The sequence below is a fragment of the Engystomops pustulosus genome, chromosome 11 (assembly GCF_040894005.1).
Source record: "Engystomops pustulosus chromosome 11, aEngPut4.maternal, whole genome shotgun sequence".
In the NCBI taxonomy this organism is placed as follows: Eukaryota; Metazoa; Chordata; class Amphibia; order Anura; family Leptodactylidae; genus Engystomops; species Engystomops pustulosus.
Genome location: NC_092421.1, coordinates 83,798,990 through 83,819,274, shown reverse-complemented (window position 1 = coordinate 83,819,274; position 20,285 = coordinate 83,798,990). Strand labels below are relative to the sequence as shown.

Sequence of the window (20,285 nt, the reverse complement as noted above, 5' to 3'; positions counted from 1 at the left end):
TATGAAAAAGTGGAACATTTTGTAGTTCCCTTACATGTTAGTGTGTGATCATGTATGTATGTATGTATGTATGTATGTAAGATTCATGGCAGAGAATCTGTGCCAATATCCACCGTGTGAAAATAGACCTTTTGTGGGGAAATTATCCATTTAGTTTTAGGAGTTTTTGCCATTAATTCCATATTCCTTGCGGTGACCCTGGAGACCGAGATACAAAGCGTTATGTACTCAGTCTCCTGTAAATAGCAGCTTTCCCCCCATAAAATGCCTGCACATATGTGATCCCCCCTCCCCACACCTTATCTTTGTCTTAGCCCAGATTGACATTTAGTAGTTAGATTGTGTGTGAATCCTCTGGATTGTTACAGCCGGTTCCAGGTGAATAATTTACAATGACAGCTGTTTTATTGTCTTATATAACAAACAATAGCGATTCACGGCTCCACATTAATCAGGACTGAACGCCTCGGCTCGGCCCACTCTGACCTTGCGGATGATAACGTTCTCTGCTTCACCGGGATTTACCATTTATGACTCGCTGAGCTTTATCTTTATATGTGTGTGGGAGCAGGAGACTGCGTCTGACACCAGAATAACCCGAGCTCAGCCACCACTCGGCTCTCCTTATTATACTAATAATTATTCTGCTTTATTAGCCCTTTTACCGGAGGACCTCCCCTGCTCACACTAGCATTCTGGGAGGGGGTAAAGAGGGAATTTACAGGAGAAGCCACCACCACGAGGTGTCATCATAGCTTCCCAAATCTCTCCAAAAAGGCAATTGGTTAATAATAACTACAGGGCCTATACTTAGAACTGTCTGCCATTTATTATGTGTAACCATACTTTATCTGTGTAGTAAGTAGCGGTAGGACTGTGAAAAGTGAACTATTAATCCAGGTTTGCTGGTCTTTTAGCCTGAAGAGCTTTCTGCTCTTTGCTAAGAACTGATCCACAGTCCCTCCCCTGTGCTCTGAGTGACTGCTGTCAGTATCCAACCAAAATCCTGATACAGCTCTTCCTCCTAGCAGAGGGGAGGGGCTGTGGAGTGCAGAGAGCAGAAAGCTGTGCAGGCCGAAAAACCTGTTTGGAGCCCTTGCAGGAGCTGCGTTATAATGTTGTGTCTCTACTGCCAACATCCACAAAGATGAGATTACTCAGTGTGACTCAGTGCTCTTCACCCCTCCCCTCCTATTGAAAGCCAAGCGACTGTGACCGGGCCCCACAGACCTCTATGGGGGCCACGATCTCAGCGCAAATTTTGCATCCAGGTCACGGCCCTTGTAACGGTCGTGTGCTTGAGGTCGTAGGGCGTGAAGAGAGCACATAGTAAGACCTCGTCTCTAGTGCAGCATGATTTCTGCTCCATGTATTAGGTAGCCCCTATCTCGTGTTGTGGATGCAATCATTTATGTTAATTATGTCGTAAGAAGACACAAAATCTTCATAATTATCAAGAGAAAGGAAAAATCCCCTTCAACCCTTCAGTGTGAGGAGTTATTTACAGGATTGGCTCACATGCTCGTGACGAGCAAACTAATGCCTTATAAAGATTACACAGAAGTCTATGGAGAGGGGAGGGAGCCAAGTGAAAAAGCTGCAGCCGCTCGCCCTATAGGTGATTACTTTTCTATAACGGCCAAAAGAAAGAACAGGCTATGGAGCAGATGCTGCTATACTTTGCAGTGTATGGGAGACATCATAGCGGCTCGTCTCCACTTCCCGGCCTCGTTGGAGTAAAGATGTAATTTATTGTGCATGAGTTGACCATTGTAAGATTGAAATCCTTGTTGCTTTAGACTGTAACTATAGAAAACTCCTGGTCTATTATATATCAATGAAATGTACATTGTATGTCTGTACTTCTGTGCATGGGCCCAGCAGTGAAAAATTGGTAACATAATTGCCTCTTACGGAGGCTCCGGGTTCCCATTTCTGTTTTTGACTCTTTAATTTTAATTATGTTTCCATTTTTGTATATGATATCTGATATTTAACCATTGTCTGCTCTCCTGAATAGTTTCTTGTAGTAAATATGTATTGGCTATGCCAGGGCATCTTTTCATATAACTCTATTGACGTTCCTCTGTTATTCCTCCTGGGGGCTGCACGTTTACCATTTCTTCTTATCGTTAGGTTGTGTCTTGTTATTGCTGATGCTGTAGGTTCTTGTGGGGGCACGACCTTTTGACAAAAGGAATGATGGCGTCCAGCTCCCATATCCAGTGACATATAACTTGTTTATATCTCCGTCTGTCTCTGTGATTTCCTACAAGCCCCTCGCTCCTTTTCAATCAGTCTCTGTGATCCTTTTCATTTTGACAAGTTCCTGGAGAATTCCTATATCATCACATGAGCGTTTAAAGCTGGCCATACACCATCGAAAACATGTCACCCAAATAAGGCAGAACTTGTCGACTCTTTGTGATGGCGGTTTCACCCTTAGGCTACATGCACACAGTGTATGCCTGCCATACGGTAGTGCGGCGATGCTCACCCCCGCCCCTCTCCATAGGAATATATGGTGCATGGCGCCGCATTCCGGAGAAAGATGGCACATGTCTTACGGAACGGCACTGTACCGCTCCCATACGGCGCCGTGAGGCCATTGCGATTTATGGGGGGCGTATATATATCCCCCATACATTCGTGTGCATATAGCCTTACCCAGTGGGGTAACCTTTTATATGGATGGTTATTCCATTCTACTGTTTGGTTACATGCACACTCAGTAGTGTGCATGTGTACAAGATGGTCAGAAGGAATTGGGTAAAGTCTGCAATAGCTCTTGTTATGTGTATGGTCAGATTCATAGTGTTACCATGTACCTAGCCCGTGGGGGCTTTCACAGACACTCCTTAGGTATTTAGGGTCATAAACTTGATTTTCTTTCCTCTACGTTAAATACCTGCTCACTGACCTCTCCATATCTCTCTTCTCTTCCGTGTCCGTTGTGAACTAATACAAAACTTTTTGTGCAATCTCTGCTGTGACCTTATCCATTCCCTTGTTTCTGTGGCCTCTGGTTGTCTGTGACCCTATGTTTCCCTGTGGTGGTGTCCGTGATGTGCACGCTCCAGGCTAGCATTGGATGACGTCATCCGACACAAGCAGCTCAACCTATCATCCCGTTTTTCACCCAGGGTGGCGGGGGAGAATGATTTTCTTCAGACTGTTATAAACAAAGTGATCGCTGCCAAGGAAGTTAACCACAAAGGTCAAGGTAGGTACTTGTATGCAAAATTAAGATCGGGACCCGCGGCTGGGAAAATCCTCTCCGCTGCTCTGTAATTAAATATCTCTGTACTGCTGAGAAGGGGCTGAGTTTAATTAAAATAAATGGTTGTCCTGGAGAAGGGGAGATGATGGCGTCTTACCTGGGAAGTGTATCCAGCGGCTCTGAGAAGATATCTCATACAGCAAATTTCATGAGTTGTATCCGAATGCTAATAATCAGATGTGTAAATTATCAGGTAGGAAGCTGATTTTAGTCGTGTTAGCGGGGTTAATAAGATGATATCCTTGCCTAGAAAGTGTTGGTGTTGTAATAGACTTAAAGGGGTTGTTCAATTTCAGTAAATAATTGATATTGTTTATGTAATGTAATGAAATCTAGAAAGTTGTACAATTTTCCAATGTTCTTTCTGTATCCATTCCTCACAGTTTTCTAGATCTCTGCTTGCTGTCATTCTGTAGGAAGCTTCATTGTTTACTTCCTGTGGATAAAAAAAAAAGGTCTCTGGTCATGTGATGTCACACAGGTGCATGGCTCGTTATGTATCCCTGGTCGCGTGATGTCACATAGGTGCACGGCTCGTTATCTATCCCTGGTCGTGTGATGTCACACAGGTGCACGGCTCGTTACCTATCCCTGGTCGTGTGATGTCACACAGGTGCACGGCTCGTTACCTATCCCTGGTCGTGTGATGTCACACAGGTGCATGGCTCATTATCTATCCCTGGGCGTGTGATGTCACACAGGTGCACAGGTGCTCGTTACCTATCCCAGGTCATGTAACGTCACACTGATGCATGGCTCGTTATCACACTGTGCACCTGTATGACCTCCCATGACCAGGAACTTTTTTTTTTTAACCACCGTAAGTAAACACTCTAACCACATGTGACATGCAAGTAAGTCACATTACCATTGTGGATGTTTGAAAAGGACTCACTGCTAACACCATCGATCACCAATAATCACCATCTTGGCGAGGATCATTACTCCCCGTGACGTCATCAGAAAATGATGATCCTTCACTATGCCAACCTGGAGTCTTTACCAGATTCCTGGACTTGTCATTTCAGATCTGTTAAGGATCTTCAGCAAAACCGCCATATTCTGCATAACAGTAGTATTGCAGTATACGGCAGGGACGATCAGACTCCCTGGGGTGAAATTACCCTAGGGGGGCCTACAAATACAGTAAAGAAAAAGTTCAAAACCATCCCCATTTCCTTTGAACTGATTAAACCAAAAAAATTTACATTTGCAAATGATAAGGTAGCAATGAAACTCCTCACGCAAAAAATGAAATGCAAAACTGCAAAAGTTCAATGGCGGGAAGGGGTTAAAACTGAAAACATTTGTGTGATAAAAGCCCACAGCTCACTGCACGTATTGTTATAGCCTTCTAACAGGTTACATGATATTCAGAATGGTTTTGGACAGGACTTCTCTTTGATTTTGTCCGCGCCTCCTACTTTGCGTACAAAGATGGCCGCATCTCCCTACAACCCCGGCCTAATTCATGTCTATTATGAGGTTGAATTGAATAGAAATGACGCATCGATCTGCTAAACATATCTGTAGGAATAACCATTTCCTCCTATTCCCGCAGGTCTGTGGGTAACAATGAAGCTGCTGCCTGGTGACATTCATCAGATCCGAAAGGAATTTCCTCATCTCGTGGATAGATCTACAGCCGTCGCACGTAAAATGGGATTCCCTGAGATTATCATGCCAGGTGCGCGCTGCCGCATATACTGGGGTTAATGCTGAAGGGCACCATGCTTCAATGTTTCTAATTTAATGCGGAAGCAATTAGAACGGAATTAAAGGGATTTTCCTGAAAAGAAAGATGTGTTTTGCTGTAGAAGAATGGGTGGCGTTGTCTATCATGCGCTGATGAGGGTAACAGTGGTTGCACCCTGTACATATTGGATGTATCTTAGCAATGCGCCATCCATGTCTTTTGTAAGAATTTTTTTTTAGGATAACAAAGATAACCGTAATCACCTGGGGAGCATGAAGAAATCTCCCTTCACCGCCGGCCTCTATGGTGATGTTGCATTGATAGCGAGCATACACTATAGGATGTGGTCTGTATTGGGCTGTAGTGGATTGGTATAATAAAGATGTAAGCAAAACCAGAAGCTCTAAGCAATTGCCCTGAAACCGCTGTATGCAGAGGAGTTATTGGCTTATATCTGACTTATGGTGCCCGCTGATATTATGGAGCTCAGCAGTAACGCCTTATAGACAGTGCACACTATGCTACAGACTGTTTCATACTATTCATGTTCATCCTGTGAATCCTGCAACAACCACACTGCCGGTGTTGGGACTCCTTGCATCATAGGGATATAAAGATTCACTGCTGAACAGCAGCGTCGTTACACTGTGAAGTCGGGACTCAATGCTTCATATATTAAAATGTGCAAGGAATCCCGTCTCCAGCAGTGTGGTTGGTCCATGACATAGGCCTCTCCGTAGTCTGTAATTCACGAACCAACCACATTAGTGTGTGAGAGCCCTAATACAGTTCACAGGTGTGTGTAGTCGGTACCACGTCTCCATTGAGCCACTTTATACCAACAGAGACGGTCATAAGTAAGATATAGGCCAGTGATGGCTAACCTATGGCACTGATGCCAGAGGTGGCACTCGGAGCCCTTTCTGTGGGCACTCAGGCCATCACCAGAGATGACTCCAGGTATCTTCCTGCAGTCCCAGACAGCCCAGGACTTGCTGTGCACAGAGATATTTTAAAATGGCAGCTGTACCTGGGACTATTTTCTGCTTTATTGGTGCCTCAGGTGCTGGTATCAATGAAAACTGTGACAGAGAAGGGAGTATAAATCACAAATTTCTGTGTTGGCACTTTGCGATAAATAAGCGGGTCTTTGTTGTAGTTTGGGCACTCGGCCTCTAAAAGGTTCGCCATCACTGATATAGGCCAAACCAGAAACTGCAGACAGGTATTTTGGGGTGTTTTTTCCCAGAATGTGATGTATTATAAAATGTATTACCCTTGGGGAACCAATTAAAGAGATGATGCACACAATAGAACCAGAGAAGAATGAGGGGGGCAGGAGGGGGCGGGAGAAAAAAGTGTTTGGAAGTTTCTTTCATCAAAGTTTTTCTATTGGTCTCCCTCCTTCTCTTACCTTTTGGATAGATTTCCCTCCATCCACATGTCTCTCAGATTCACCTGATTGAGCATTCCCTTTAATACGTGCGCCGGATGGATGGCGCAGCGCGATCTAACTTTAACTGCAATATTTACCCCTTGATGGCCGCTGTGATTCGCTTTTTCTTTCATAAGAAATCCTAGCCTAGAAGCAAAGTGCATTGTGTTGGCCTGGATTTCTTCTTGCTAGTTTTATAAGCCATGAAAGCACAGCGATGTTCTTTTATTAATTATGCATGAGCATCGCCACAGCAATAGAACATCCTGGCTGTTACATTAAACTCCAGCAAGGTTTGGGGAGTTATAACTGGAGGCTCTTTTTATGCTTTACTTGTTTTTAAAGGGAAATTCTAAAGACATAGTTGGAAAATGTTCCTCAATACGCGACATTCAGAACTACTGCATAAGGTATAGAGGGCAATCACTGTAAAAATAAGTAAACTACAGGATCTCAAGAATAGTATGAAGCCACACGTGCCAGCTGAGACCTCTGTGTTATAAGATTACTACGTTTTATTTGTTGGGAAAGCAAATCTACAGCTATTTGATTTTTATACAGAGCCAATGTAATATGCAGCATTGATAATTGTGCAATCATTTCCAAATTTCCCCAAAAATTAGTTTGTAATTGTTGACCATCCAGTACCATTCTCTCCTGATCATGAGATCAGGGATCCCCCCCTGTCTAAATGGGAAGGGGGTGGGGGGGCGGTTAGGTTGAGCATGTGCACTACAGCTTCATTCACGGTCTTTGGGACCACCAGAGATTGAATGGAGGGACTATGCATATGCTGGACCTGCTACTACATCCATATAGGGGACTCATCCTCCCAATATCTGCTGCCGTGTAGAGTTTGCACACATAACGCAATGGTGGTAACTCTGAAGATGGACTTAGTCTTATGTCTAGCTTTAAAGTAGACTTATTAGTAGACTAATTTATGTATTCAATTTCTTCTTCAGGTGACGTTCGCAACGATATCTATGTCACTTTGTTTCAGGGTGACTTTGATAGAGGGAACAAGACGACGGCTAAGAATGTGGAGGTCACCATGTCTGTGTATGATGAGGATGGAAAGCGGCTGGAGGTAATTTAAGGTTAGGGGGTAATTCACATGACCATTTGTCTTGGGTTTATGCTGCCCATAATCCATGAAGTGAATGAATGCACTTCTATTAATAATAAAAAACCCTCCTTACTCTGAGCATTGTGTGCGGCAGAACTCGGACAAACACTTCTGATTGTCCATGATGTGAAAATATATGCTCCCCGTGATGCATGACTGTTTCATGGATCCAATACACGGACAGGTCTCCATCAGACTGGATTCGCCATTGAAGTGAAATAGTCCTTAACATTAATAAATAAATCACAAACTGGAGGCAAATCTGGCATAAAACAAGCGTCAGAGATTTAGCACGGTTATGTGAATATAGCCCAACCTATCAAAGATATTCTGCTCCAAAAAATCTTTAGGCCAGCTACACACAAATGTGCCCAGACCATGTTCTGTCTGATCCCAAGGACTGAGCACAGTGCAGTGGATGGGATCCTGCCATCATAGTAAAATGTGATGGGTGGTGTCCATACTGCAGCACCGTCACTTAGACACCATACATCACATGTCGCTATGATGCAAGGACACCCATACTGTGCACTATGCTCGGTCCATGGGATCTGACCAGCACTTGGTTCTGTTTTCACAGACTGAGTGCGTCCATGTGCAAGAGTCTTACTCTGAGCATTTTGCAAACACGCTGCTCATTGTCCCTGATGGGGAAAATCATCTACAAACCCATCCTATGGGAACCGAGCCCTAAGGATATTTTCCTCTAATAATTCCAGTTTATATTGCAGCGTTATGACTCGGAGATGTCATTTCATCACAAGTTAAAATCCTTTCTATATTATTACCCAGCTTCACATACGCCTTCTGGTGCTGAGTTATGTAGCCTTGTGCCTGTGCACGGAGAACACCTACATTTATTTGTTTTTTTTCTCCTCTTCTTTTATTCTTTTTCTCTCTTAAGAACGTGATTTACCAGGGGGCTGGAGATGAAGCAATGTCAGAATACAAATCCGTTATCTACTACCAAGTGAAGCAGCCTCGATGGTTTGAGACTGTGAAGGTAAATTATGCAGCGATTAAAACCCTTTCACATGGTAAACGGAGGGAGCCACAGCACCAAAGGAGTTAAATTCCAAAAAGTCTTTATTTACATTTCATCCAGGCATAAAAAAAGCAATGTTTCGATTCCCATTGACTCTTTATCAAGCGTGAAAACCCTTTCACAAACATTGTCCATGTTTATTGGGCAGATTTGCAATACCAAGAATGGCCACTATGCAATGTACAGCTCAGTGGGGCACATTTACTAAGGGTCCGAATCACGGTTTTCCGCCGTGTTTTCAGAATTTTACCGGTTTGTGCCGAATTGCGTTTTTGGCGCATGTGATCAGATTGTGTCGCATCGGCGCCGGGTTTCACGCGACGAAAAACTGGGGGGGGGGGGGATGGGGCGTGGCTGTTGGAAAACCCGACCGATTCGGAAAAATCTCGCTATTTAAACAAAAAAAGTGTTGCTTGACACACACATGCACCAGGAATAGGTTGGTGAACTCCGGCGGACCTCAGCGCAGCAGCGACACCTGGTGGACATGGGGCGCACGACCTTGGTGAATACCGGCAGTCCCGAATCCTCATCGGAGAACCGCGCCGCTGGATCGTGACAGGACCGGGTAAGTAAATGAGCCCCAGTGATTCATAGAATAGTCCACAGCCCTCAACTAAATAGCTGCTCAGTGGACGGGCCATGTGTTGGACTCCCATAGAACTGACACTGTTGACCTCTCCAGTGGATAGGGCAGTATCCAAGTCCTGTAATACCCCTCTAAGGGGAACACACTGGGCTTAAAGTGTAAATTTGTTATCAGCAAATACACAATGTACTTTAAAGAGTCTCAAGAGCTCAAGAGCATGGCCACACTACATCTATATTATACAGTAGTTGGATAATATATTTATTTTTAGTGGGACAGATTTAAATACAACCTAAATATATTGTATATTCGTCTTGTACTATGCCATACATACACTTAGCTCCTGCTGCACATACTGAGGGCTACATATAGATTCCATTTCTCTGCTATTTCTTGTGAAATCTCTCTTCTGGTTAATCTCCCCTGAGGTTCGCCAGCCAGAGGTTTCTTTATATATGTATTGATATTTTATTTGAGACTTGACTTCATCTTATCTATTTGTTAAAGGTCGCAATCCCCATAGAAGATGTGAATCGGAGCCACTTGAAATTCACCTTCCGCCACAGATCTTCCCAGGAATGTAAGTAGCACATACAGTGTTCATACTTGTATCTGTGTGACTAGTTATTATTTAGGAAATGCATATATTAACCATTAAATATCAGATCATCTGACATAAATGATTTAACATGCACATAAAAGAAAAACGTTGTCCGCCCTACAATCTTTATTTAATTGCTCCAGTGCATTTTAAATGGGGTTTTCTCTAGTTTCATTTACCGAGTTATCTAAGGAGCCCTGTACTGATAAGCTGTAGAGGGTCCATTCTCCTGATGGGTACAGGTGAATTGGTGTGATTGCTGACTGTGTTTGCAGTCAGACCCCACACATCGGATTGTTATACCCTATTCTCTGGGACACCAATGCGGTATGGGAAGGGTGGTACAGACCGGCATGTCCATAGTGACAGATTTACAGGCTATCATAGATTTTGATTATGTAATGGCCATTGTCTCTGCTCGACGGCTTCACTACCATAAGCCGCAGTAATGATTCTGTGGGTCAGCATGGCAACTAGGCATGTGCCAGTAAGATTTCTCCTGGAGTGAAGGAGTTTATACTTGATAATACAACCGGTCTGGAATGATGTTATTACCAGTCATAATTGCACAATTCTCTCTCTTCCTTCCACAGCTAAAGATAAGTCTGAGAAGATTTTTGCAGTAGCGTTTGTCAAACTCATGAGATACGACGGAACAACGCTACGAGATGGAGAACATGACCTCATAGTCTACAAGGTAACACAATGGGTTTTCTGTGAAGTGCTGATGATTATGATTTCTATTGATAAAGTAATTGAGAGCCTTATGCTGTAATTCACACTAACGTGTTCCTGCTGTACCATAGCACGGCGGGCACACGGCGCCGGGGAGAGGAGGAAGGGTGAGCGCTGCCCGCCCCTCTCCATAGAGGAGTGTGGCGCATGGCTACGGAACGCTACCGTGCCACGCGTGCAGCACCGTTCCGCTTCATATGCAGGCCTACGGGGGACGTATATCCGACGTATATACGTCCCCCAATGGCCGTGTGAATGAAGCCTTTGGCTGGTGGCACACATCGTGGTCGTCCGTCTATGGGCGTGTTTTCCATAATACAGCAAGCGAGCTGGTTACCTGCGAATTATAGAGCAGGACCTACTGATGTCTGAGTTTGTGGCTGTTACTGTCACTGTCCCTACTGTCATTGGCTGATGACACACAAGGAGCAAACAGTCCACAATGCCCATTATTGGTGACATCACACAACTTAGTGCATGAGGCCTGAGGCCCAGATTAAACTGCAAGTTTTCGTATCAATATAAATTTCTTTTGGGCTGCAGTCTTATTGTATGCATGGTGGTATATGCATTCTTGTGAACTTCTGCTGTCATTCAATAGTTAAAGTGGTTGTCTATAAACAGCAGATAAAAGCTGCTATCTGCAGCACTGCATATGCAGTGTTGTCATGGGCGTGCTGTGGCATTGTAAAAAATTTGGTGGTCCGGCTATTGGGGCTCTTGCAAAGAGTAGAATAGACCCCCTACAGTTCATTAGTATGGGGGGTTCCGTTCTGGTAAGAAACTGCAGGTTGAGCATGCTTCCTGCCTCTCCATTCAGTACCATAGGAGCACCTGATATTGCTGAACACAGCGATCAGGTTTCTCCCTCACTCCCATTCATGATCTGTGATGCTGCTGGAGTTACCTGAGCATTTTGCTCTGCAGTTTTCGGTGCTCCCATTTCCCCACTGATGTGGATCGGGATCACATTAAAACTTTGGGAAACTTCTTTTAGTATTCTGTCTATTGTCCACCTCCATTGTCACCCAGGGGAAAGCTAGGAGAATATATACCGCTTTACAGAAGGGTTCCCTGTTCTTTGATTGTTGTATTATTAGGAGTTTCCGATGCATGTTCCCTCCTCCGCTTGTTGACTTGTATTATGCGTCTGCTGAAATCTTGTTTGTGTTATTATGTTGTTAATAAAGGGTCTGTTAATAACATAAATAACCTGAATAGTTTTATATTAAAAAATAGATTTGCGTCTTACACATATTGCATTCCTCACAATATGTGTTTTGTAGAATAAATGGCGCATTATTTCCCCATTTAATTGGCTGCAGGTGATTGGTAGAACAAAGTCATGAATCACAAGTGAGTAGATTAAAATATTGTTGTAATTAAGCACTTTATTCATGGCGATTGAGGTATGGCGGTTTTGTTTACGTAGAGACGATCCTGTGTTCTGGTAAGTGAACGGCTTCATAAAGACAACATCGTAATTAGATGTTTCCTGCTGTTCCCGGATTATGGGAACAACCATTCTTTCTGATATGACTAAGGACAACTTGGCAGCTCCTAAGTTATGGATATTTGTATTCTCTCTTTTTTTTTCTGTATCAAAGGCGGAAGCAAAGAAACTAGAAGACTCTGCGACTTATCTCAGCCTTCCCGCAACGAAGATTGAATTAGAAGAGAAAGGTCACTCAGCCACCGGGAAGAGCATGCAGAATCTGGGGAGCTGCACCATTAGCAAGGACTCTTTCCAGATCTCCACTCTTGTCTGCTCAACTAAACTCACACAAAATGGTATGACTAGGAATAATTGAGTTGTACTGAGGACACTTCCTCATGCTAAGGAGTAAGAAGGGCTCTGGAGGTGTTACCAGAGCCCCTCCTTGCTGTAACTTCAAAGGCTAATACATTTAGGAAGGAGCACTTGCATCAAGCATAGGGAGAGGGCAAAGGGCAGGAAGAGATGGACAGTGGGGCACATTTACTTACCCGTCCCTGGTGCGTTCCCCGATGTGCATTGTCTGACCAGAATGCACATCTGCCGCGATTGACTAAGATTGTGCACCCGATATCCTGCATGTGTGGCTTCCCCGCTCAGGTCCCTGGAGTTCACCTTCTTCTTCCTGGTGCATGTAAGTGCATTGTCCGTGTATAATGCGCTGTGCGGGGAGTCACTAAGATCGTGCGCCCGATATCCTGCATGTGTCACTTCCCCGCTCAGGTCCCTGGAGTTCACCATCTTCTTCCTGGTGCATTTAAGTGCATTGTCCGTGTATAATGTGCTGTGCGGGGAGTCACTAAGATCCTGCGCCCGATATCCTGCATGTATCGCTTCCCCGCTCAGGTCCCCGGAGTTCACCTTCTTCTTCCTGGTGCATGTAAGTGCATTGTCCGTGTATAATGCGCTGTGCAGGGAGTCACTAAGATCCTGCGCCCGATATCCTGCATGTGTCGCTTCCCCGCTCAGGTCCCTGGAGTTCACCTTCTTCCTGGTGCATGTAAGTGCATTGTCCGTGTATAATGCGCTGTGCGGGGAGTCACTAAGATCCTGCGCCTGATATCCTGCATGTGTCGCTTCCCCGCTCAGGTCCCCGGAGTTCACCTTCTTCTTCCTGGTGCATGTAAGTGCATTGTCCGTGTATAATGTGCTGTGCGGGGAGTCACTAAGATCGTGCGCCCGATATCCTGCATGTATCGCTTCCCCGCTCAGGTCCGCTGTAGTTCACCATCTTCTTCCCGGTGTATGCAAGTGTTTGGTCTTGCGACACAATTTGAAAGTTAAATCCCTCGCTCAGTCGGATCGGGCATGATCTGTGCCAAAATCCGATCGCGTGCGACACAATCCCCTTCTAAATACCTGTCCCAGCGGCGCAAATCCTGAAAACTTTGGGAAGTCCGGCGGAAATGCGATCTGTGGACCCTTAGTAAATAAGCCCCAGTGTAGCAGCCTCTGAAGAGCTACTACAGCAGGGAAGGGCTCTGGTAATGCCCCCAAAGCCTTAATTCCAATTTATTGTAATTTTGAATCTACATTTAGATTTATATTCTTGTCTAATAGTCTTCCTTCACTTTTTAGTTGATTTATTGGGGCTCTTGAAATGGCGCTCAAATACGAACCTACTACAACAGAATTTACGGCAGCTAATGAATGTCGACGGAGGCGAAGTTGTTAAGGTAAATTGCCAATCTAATTAGTATTTAATGCTCCGAGCACTAGAGTCGACCTCATTTACATGTAGAGAAAGACATTTACTTTATTGCCAGGCCTCACCTAGGGGCAGCCTGTTGGACACCATCTGCGTGGAGGTTGTACCTGTATAACTATTCTATGGTTTTGTATCTCCAGTTCTTGCAGGATACTCTGGACGCGCTGTTTAACATCATAATGGAAAACTCTGAGAGTGAGACGTTTGATATATTAGTCTTTGATGCCTTGGTAAGTTCTATCAAAGGAAACACAGCGTTGGAGAACCCGGTATCATTTGTTGATGCGCTCGCTGCAGGAAAGCTGTTGTCTTGATTTGTCTACTTGAACAGAATTGCAATCTGTTTTATTCTTGTATAGTGAGAGCTAGTGAGGAAATGTTAGTATGAAATATTGTAACTCTGGTTACTACAAATTAATTTTTCGGGTATATTGTGTGTTATAGTAGTAATAGGATGCCACATTATTGACAATTCTCGCCGCCTTTATCACTGGGACACCAGATCAAAGGCTCTCAATCGTTCTTGAGAATGGGGATCCTGTTAGCACTACTTGCAAGAAGTGATGGGTCGACTATGTAACCTGAAGACCCATTCACTATTGCACTTGTCACAGACCCATTCAATATGTTGGGCACATACATACATACATACATACATATATATCACAAGGGCGGTTCAATAAGTTCCTGTGTTTGACGACAGAGGGCGCTCCTGAGGGAAATTTTTTTTTTTAGCTCCAACGAGGAAGGAATCGCCGATACGGAGGCGTATTTTGGATAGTTTGACAAATCCTGTTTTTTTTTGGGGGGGGGGTTAAAAAAATGGCTGGAATGTTCTAAAAGGGAACTATGTTCAAAAATAAAAAAAAATTTGGAAAAAATGTTGTCTTCGTTTCTAACACAGCTATTAATTGAACTGCCCTCGTGTGTGTATGTATATATATTTAATATACACATATTTACTGTCTCAACAGTAACAATCTGTAAAAATCTTTAATGTTGTTCATGGTAATTGGTGTATTAGATAAAGAGGTAAAAAAAGAACATAAAATAAGGAGAATTTTTTTTTCTTGTTCCTGAAAATATAAATGACTGTAACTTATTAAAATTCTTCCAAAAGAAAAGCAAGATTGGCATAGCGAATCTGCATGGAACTTCTTCAACTATGCCAAAACTTTCTTCAACTTTGTGTAGAAGGCAAAACTTTCTTATTCTCTGCAGACTGCTCTGTTTAATATGTGATGAACATGTTGCCTGGTTATGCTGCGCTTCTGATTTTCTGATATTCACTCAGAATGGACGTCCTGTGCTGCAGGCATATGCTGCGTGTGACAGAAGGCTCCCCAGCTCAGGATGTGCCTCCTACATACATGCATTATTGATAAGAGACACTTTTTATTTCTGTTGCAGGTATTCATTATTGGTCTGATTGCAGATCGCAAGTTTCAGCATTTCAACCCAGTCCTGGAAACTTACATAAAGAAGCACTTCAGTGCGACCTTGGCTTACACGTATGTTTAATCTTACCCCCCTATTAATAGATTGGTTGTGACAGTGCGAGCTCGATGCATGAATACCCAAGGAGCAACTAGGAGGTTAAAAATTTATCACAAGTTTTTGACCTAATTAAAAAAAAAAAAAAAAACACAAATAGATGCAAAAGTCTTTTTACGTCTCATTTACGTCTTGTTGTTATTCAGGTTAATTGCCTCTCTGTACAGGAATGTTGTGTTGGCTGGGAACCTCCGCCTGCCAATAGACAAGCATCAAAGTACTTAAACGGTTAATCAAAATTATGGTGAAAAAGTTCTGCTACCTGTTCACTCCATTACTGGTGTGTCCTACAATACAGGAAACGATAGGGGAAACGTGAAATGGGTCACCGGTTTAAGTGTACGCTACTATTTTTGGTGTCCGTGAATTGGCCACAAAAGCCGCCATTACATTAGACACATTTACGGTACAGTGAATATACCATGGGGCAGATTTACTTACCCGGTTCAGTCGCGATCCAGCGCCGCGTTCTCCGACGCTGATTCGGGTTCTGCCGGGATTCACTAAGGGCGTGCGCCCGATGTCCACCAGGTGTCACTGCTGCGCTGAAGTCCGCTGTTATTCACCTTCTCCGTCTCGGTGTATGTGAGTTCTATTTTTGCAACACAAATTTTTCTTAAATTCCGTGTTTTTTCCGAATCTGTTGGTTTTTCCGAAGTCCACGCCCCCCAATTTCTGTCGCATGAAAGCCGGCGCCGATGCGCCACAATCCGATCCCGTGCGCCAAAATCCTGGGGCAAATCGGAAAACTTCGGGGAAACCCGTGGGAAAAACGCGATTCGGACCCTTAGTAAATGTGCCCCCATGTATCACTGTACCGTGACCTAGAGGGGCAGCTCCCTGTGAAAGGGTTGAAGAGCGCTCACCCCTCCCATCTCCAACACGCTGCAAACTTCCCTGTCTTCAGAAGTGTGTAAGAGGTAAAGCCTCAAAATAATAGGCAGTCATGACCTGGATGTTCATTGTCCTATGCATCTGCCCTAAGTGTTTGTTCTTTTTACACCACACGGTGTAAAAAAAAAAAATGGACTATCCTTTTAATTCAGCCCATATATATCACCTAACAATTAAAAGGATAGTCCTTTTTTTTTTTTTACACCGTGTGGTGTAAAAAGAACAAACACTTAGGGCAGATGCATAGGACAATGAACATCCAGGTCATGACTGCCTATTATTTTGAGGACTGCGCGACCAATCTGAGCATCATTATTCATGGAGCGCTCATACACTTTATAGTTAACCCCTTCACGCTCCGTGACGGATATATCCGCCACGGAGCTATGAAGGGTGTATGAAGAAGGCTCACGGGCTGAGCCTTCTTCATACAGAGATGGGCTTTGCTGCATATCGCAGCAAAGACCCATCGCTATCACCCGCGGTCGGTGCTTGCACCGATCGCGGGTGTTAACCTTTTCTTTGCCGCCGGCAAAGTCGCCGGCGGCACTTTAAATTTGGCGGCGCATGGGCGCCGCCATCTTACCTCCGATCGCCGCTCCCCCGAACGTCATCGGGGGGCGGCGATCGGTTGCCATGGTAACCTCGGGTCTTCGTTTGACCCGAGGATACATGGCTTCTGCATATTCATTACAATGAGCCTGTGGCTCATTGTAATGTATAGTGAGCAGAAATGCCATATACTGCAATACAGTAGTATTGCAGTATATGGCAGGAGCAATCAGACCATCTAGGGTTAATTTACACTAGATGGTCTAAGAAATAGTGGAAAAAAAAAGAAAAAAAAAAGTTTAAAAAATGTAAAAAAATAATAAAATATTAAAAGTTCAAATCACCCCCCTTTCCCTAGAACTGATATAAAATATAATAAATAGTAAAAATCACAGACACATTAGGTATCGCCGCGTCCCAAAATGCCCGATCTATCAAAATATAAAAACGGTTATTGACGGCGGTGACCTCCGGAACGGCAAATGGCGCCCAAATGTCCAAAACGCGACTTTTACACCTTTTTAGATGACATAAAAAATGTAATAAAAAATGATCCAAATGTCGCACAGTCCTCAAAATGGTAGCAATGAGAACGTCGGCTCATTTCGCAAAAAATGACACCTCACACAGCTCCATGCGCCAAAGTATGAAAAAGTTATTAGCGTCAGAAGATGGCAAAAATTTTTTTTCCTTTTTTGTACACATTCGTTTAATTTTTGAAAATGTATTAAAACGCAATAAAACCTATATAAATTTGGTATCACCGCGATTGTACCGAACCAAAGAATAAAGTAGGCGTGTTATTTGGAGCGCAGAGTGAAAGTCGTAAAAACTGAGCCCACAAGAACATGACTCACATGCAGTTTTTTTCAATTTTTCCACATTTGGAATTTTTTTGCGGCTTCCCACTACATGGCATGGAATAATAAATAACATCATGGGAAAGTAAAATTTGTTACGCACAAAATAAGCCCTCACACAGCTCTGTACACGGAAAAATGAAAAAGTTATGGATTTTTGAAGATGGAGAGCAAGAAATTAGCAAAAATACCCTGCGTCCTTAAGGGGTTAATGAGGGATTGTGGAAAACAGATGCCGGACTGATGTATGTTGGCTGTGAAAAACTAAAGGAAGTCTACAGATTTTTCAAGGCTCAGTTTTGGCAGGTTTTCTGCAGGTATCCTTACCTGAGCGCTTACCTTCAGTACCGCACGACAACTCCCATCACCACCAGCATCTCTGTTACTGTACAGAGTCTCTCAGCAGGGATTTCACATCAAGAGCCCGAACCTGCTGAAGACGACTCCAGGAGCTATAGCAATAGAAAGCAGCAGTGATGGGAGATGCTGTGCTGGACCCGAGGTAAGGCCCGTGGGAAGTGTAAAGTCTTAGTTATATTTTCATATATGTATGTGTAACCCCTCTAAAGGTGTTATACCAAGATTTTATATCATCTTCCATCCACTGTCTTTAAGAATCCCAAAAATATCATAGTACAGTGAGTGAGGGCTAAATCAGGTTGCTTCTTAAAAACTACAGTAAGATAATTTAATTAACCCTCGAACAATACAAATTGGTTGCAGGACTGTGCAGTATTTCACCAGGTTCAGCTGGCAAATAGGTAAAATGAAGAGGTAGTCGCGGAGTCGAGGAGTAAGCAAAGACCCAAAGCCTGCACTTGTATGAGATCTCTGCTTAATAGCTTTAGGGTTCTTGCCTTTCATTCTCAATCTCCATATCCCTGCCCATTGTTCCCATTAATTTGGATTATCCTCGTGTCTGTTCCAGAAAACTGACCAAGGTGTTAAAGAACTACGTGGACAATGCAGATAAACCCGGCATAACAGATCAAGTGTTCAAGGTCATGAAAGCCTTGGAATATATCTTCAAATTCATTGTCCGTTCAAGAATTTTGTTTATTCAGTAAGTATTTGGTTCATAACACATAAAGCGGAAAATTGTCCAATAAATCAGTTTTCTTTACCGTTTCTATGCCGTTTTATAACATGACAGATGGAGCACAATTAACGAGGGATTCCGACCTCAAGTTAACAAGTTACCCTCTAACTAGATCATAAGTGTAATGTGCTGATGAGTGGCTGGACACCCATTGGTCACGAAAATAGTCTGTTTTACCCCAAATGAATGGAGTGACAGGATGGGTATGCACGCTGTCACTCCATTCACATTTTCTGGCACTGATGGAAGTAGCTGAGTACTGCCTATAGCTATCCCTCAGTGTCATAAAGATAAATTGCATTTGCAACCTGCTGCTCTATTTATTCGGGGGTCCACATTTCTGGGATCCGTGGTGGTCCCACTGCAATACCCCTTAAAGGTCCTTTCCTGTGCCCTGCAGGCAGTACCTGCTTTGAAACATTTAATGCTTGGTCCTCCAGAGTGAATTTTCTTTTTGGGGTGTGGTGTTTAATACATCTGTCTTGATTCTTGTCTAATTATTCTGGGTGGTGCTGTGGTGTCTAGATCTAAGACCCCATGCACACAAATCTCCGTCAGCTCCTTAGAGATGAATGGGGCAGCCTGCGCATGCGTGACTGGCTGCTCCAGTCATCTCTGGGGGCGACGGGGGGGGTACATCGGACCACCATTGTCCGGTTTCGTAGGGGTCCTATCACTGAGACCAAGTTAGGCAGTATCCTGTGGATAGGGCATAACTTGCTTGGGTGGGACAACCCCTTTAAGTTTTTGCTGTCTTGTTCCTATGTAATTGCAGGATTCTTGGCGGATAATTTATTGTTATTTTTCAGATTGTATGAAAATAAGGGAGAAGCGGAGTTTATGGAATCTCTGCTGCAGCTCTTTAAGTCCATTAATGAGATGACAAGTAGCCAGACTGACCAGACCGTCATAGTCAAGGTAAATTGTAGCTGAAAAAAAAAAGGTTTCTCCTTTATTTGTGCAGCAGCTTGCTTTGTAAAGGTGTTTGTCCAGAAATATGGGAACCCCCCCCCCCCTCCCAAAAAAAAAAAACTGCACCAAACCTGTATACAGGACATGTGTGGTATTGCAATTGAGCCCCAATAATTCAGATGAAGTGAAATTCTAAATACAACACAGAACCATATGTGATACTGTTTATGGAAGAAAGCACACATGTTTCTGAACAATCCCTTTAAGGGGTTTATCCGTTTTTTTTTCCTCAAAGAGGATCTATCTGATCTCCCGATCAGTCAATAATTCTACAAATATCAGGTGAGGTATCAGATGTTGTTTGAAACCTTTTTTTTTCTTTTTTGTTGTATGTAAAGATGGGAGATATGTGACCCCCTGTCCCATAACTGCTATGTATGGGGAGGCTACCAAAAATGTGGTGTAAAATGTCAACCTATAAACTCCAGCTCTATCACAGCACTTGTCACACCTGCTTTTATAAATTCACAGAAATGAACGACGAGACTTTTTCTATGTATGGCAACAGTATGGGGACTACAATTCTGTTTTCCAGGTAGTGGAAGGTCCTTGAGGAGACATTTACATGTATAAACACATATGGCTTTTCTTTTAGGGTGTATATGTTTCCCAAACAAGAGTACCATATATACTCCGAGGAC

At 43.5% G+C, this 20,285-nt stretch overlaps 1 protein-coding gene across 2 annotated transcripts in view; it reads left to right on the top strand.

The window, feature by feature from the left end:
• DOCK1 (dedicator of cytokinesis 1) overlaps nucleotides 1-20,285 on the top strand; it is a 221,354-nt gene that overhangs the window by 53,468 nt on the left and 147,601 nt on the right. Inside the window, exons 12-23 of one of the 2 annotated variants that reach the window (XM_072129711.1) lie at nucleotides 3,081-3,223; nucleotides 4,842-4,967; nucleotides 7,377-7,501; nucleotides 8,445-8,543; nucleotides 9,682-9,754; nucleotides 10,369-10,472; nucleotides 12,118-12,301; nucleotides 13,584-13,681; nucleotides 13,854-13,943; nucleotides 15,124-15,224; nucleotides 18,502-18,636; nucleotides 19,482-19,590. In XM_072129711.1, the coding sequence (XP_071985812.1) occupies nucleotides 3,081-3,223; nucleotides 4,842-4,967; nucleotides 7,377-7,501; nucleotides 8,445-8,543; nucleotides 9,682-9,754; nucleotides 10,369-10,472; nucleotides 12,118-12,301; nucleotides 13,584-13,681; nucleotides 13,854-13,943; nucleotides 15,124-15,224; nucleotides 18,502-18,636; nucleotides 19,482-19,590 (1,387 nt within the window). The remainder of the gene's footprint in view (nucleotides 1-3,080; nucleotides 3,224-4,841; nucleotides 4,968-7,376; nucleotides 7,502-8,444; nucleotides 8,544-9,681; nucleotides 9,755-10,368; nucleotides 10,473-12,117; nucleotides 12,302-13,583; nucleotides 13,682-13,853; nucleotides 13,944-15,123; nucleotides 15,225-18,501; nucleotides 18,637-19,481; nucleotides 19,591-20,285) is intronic. The other variant, XM_072129712.1, reaches the window with a different exon arrangement.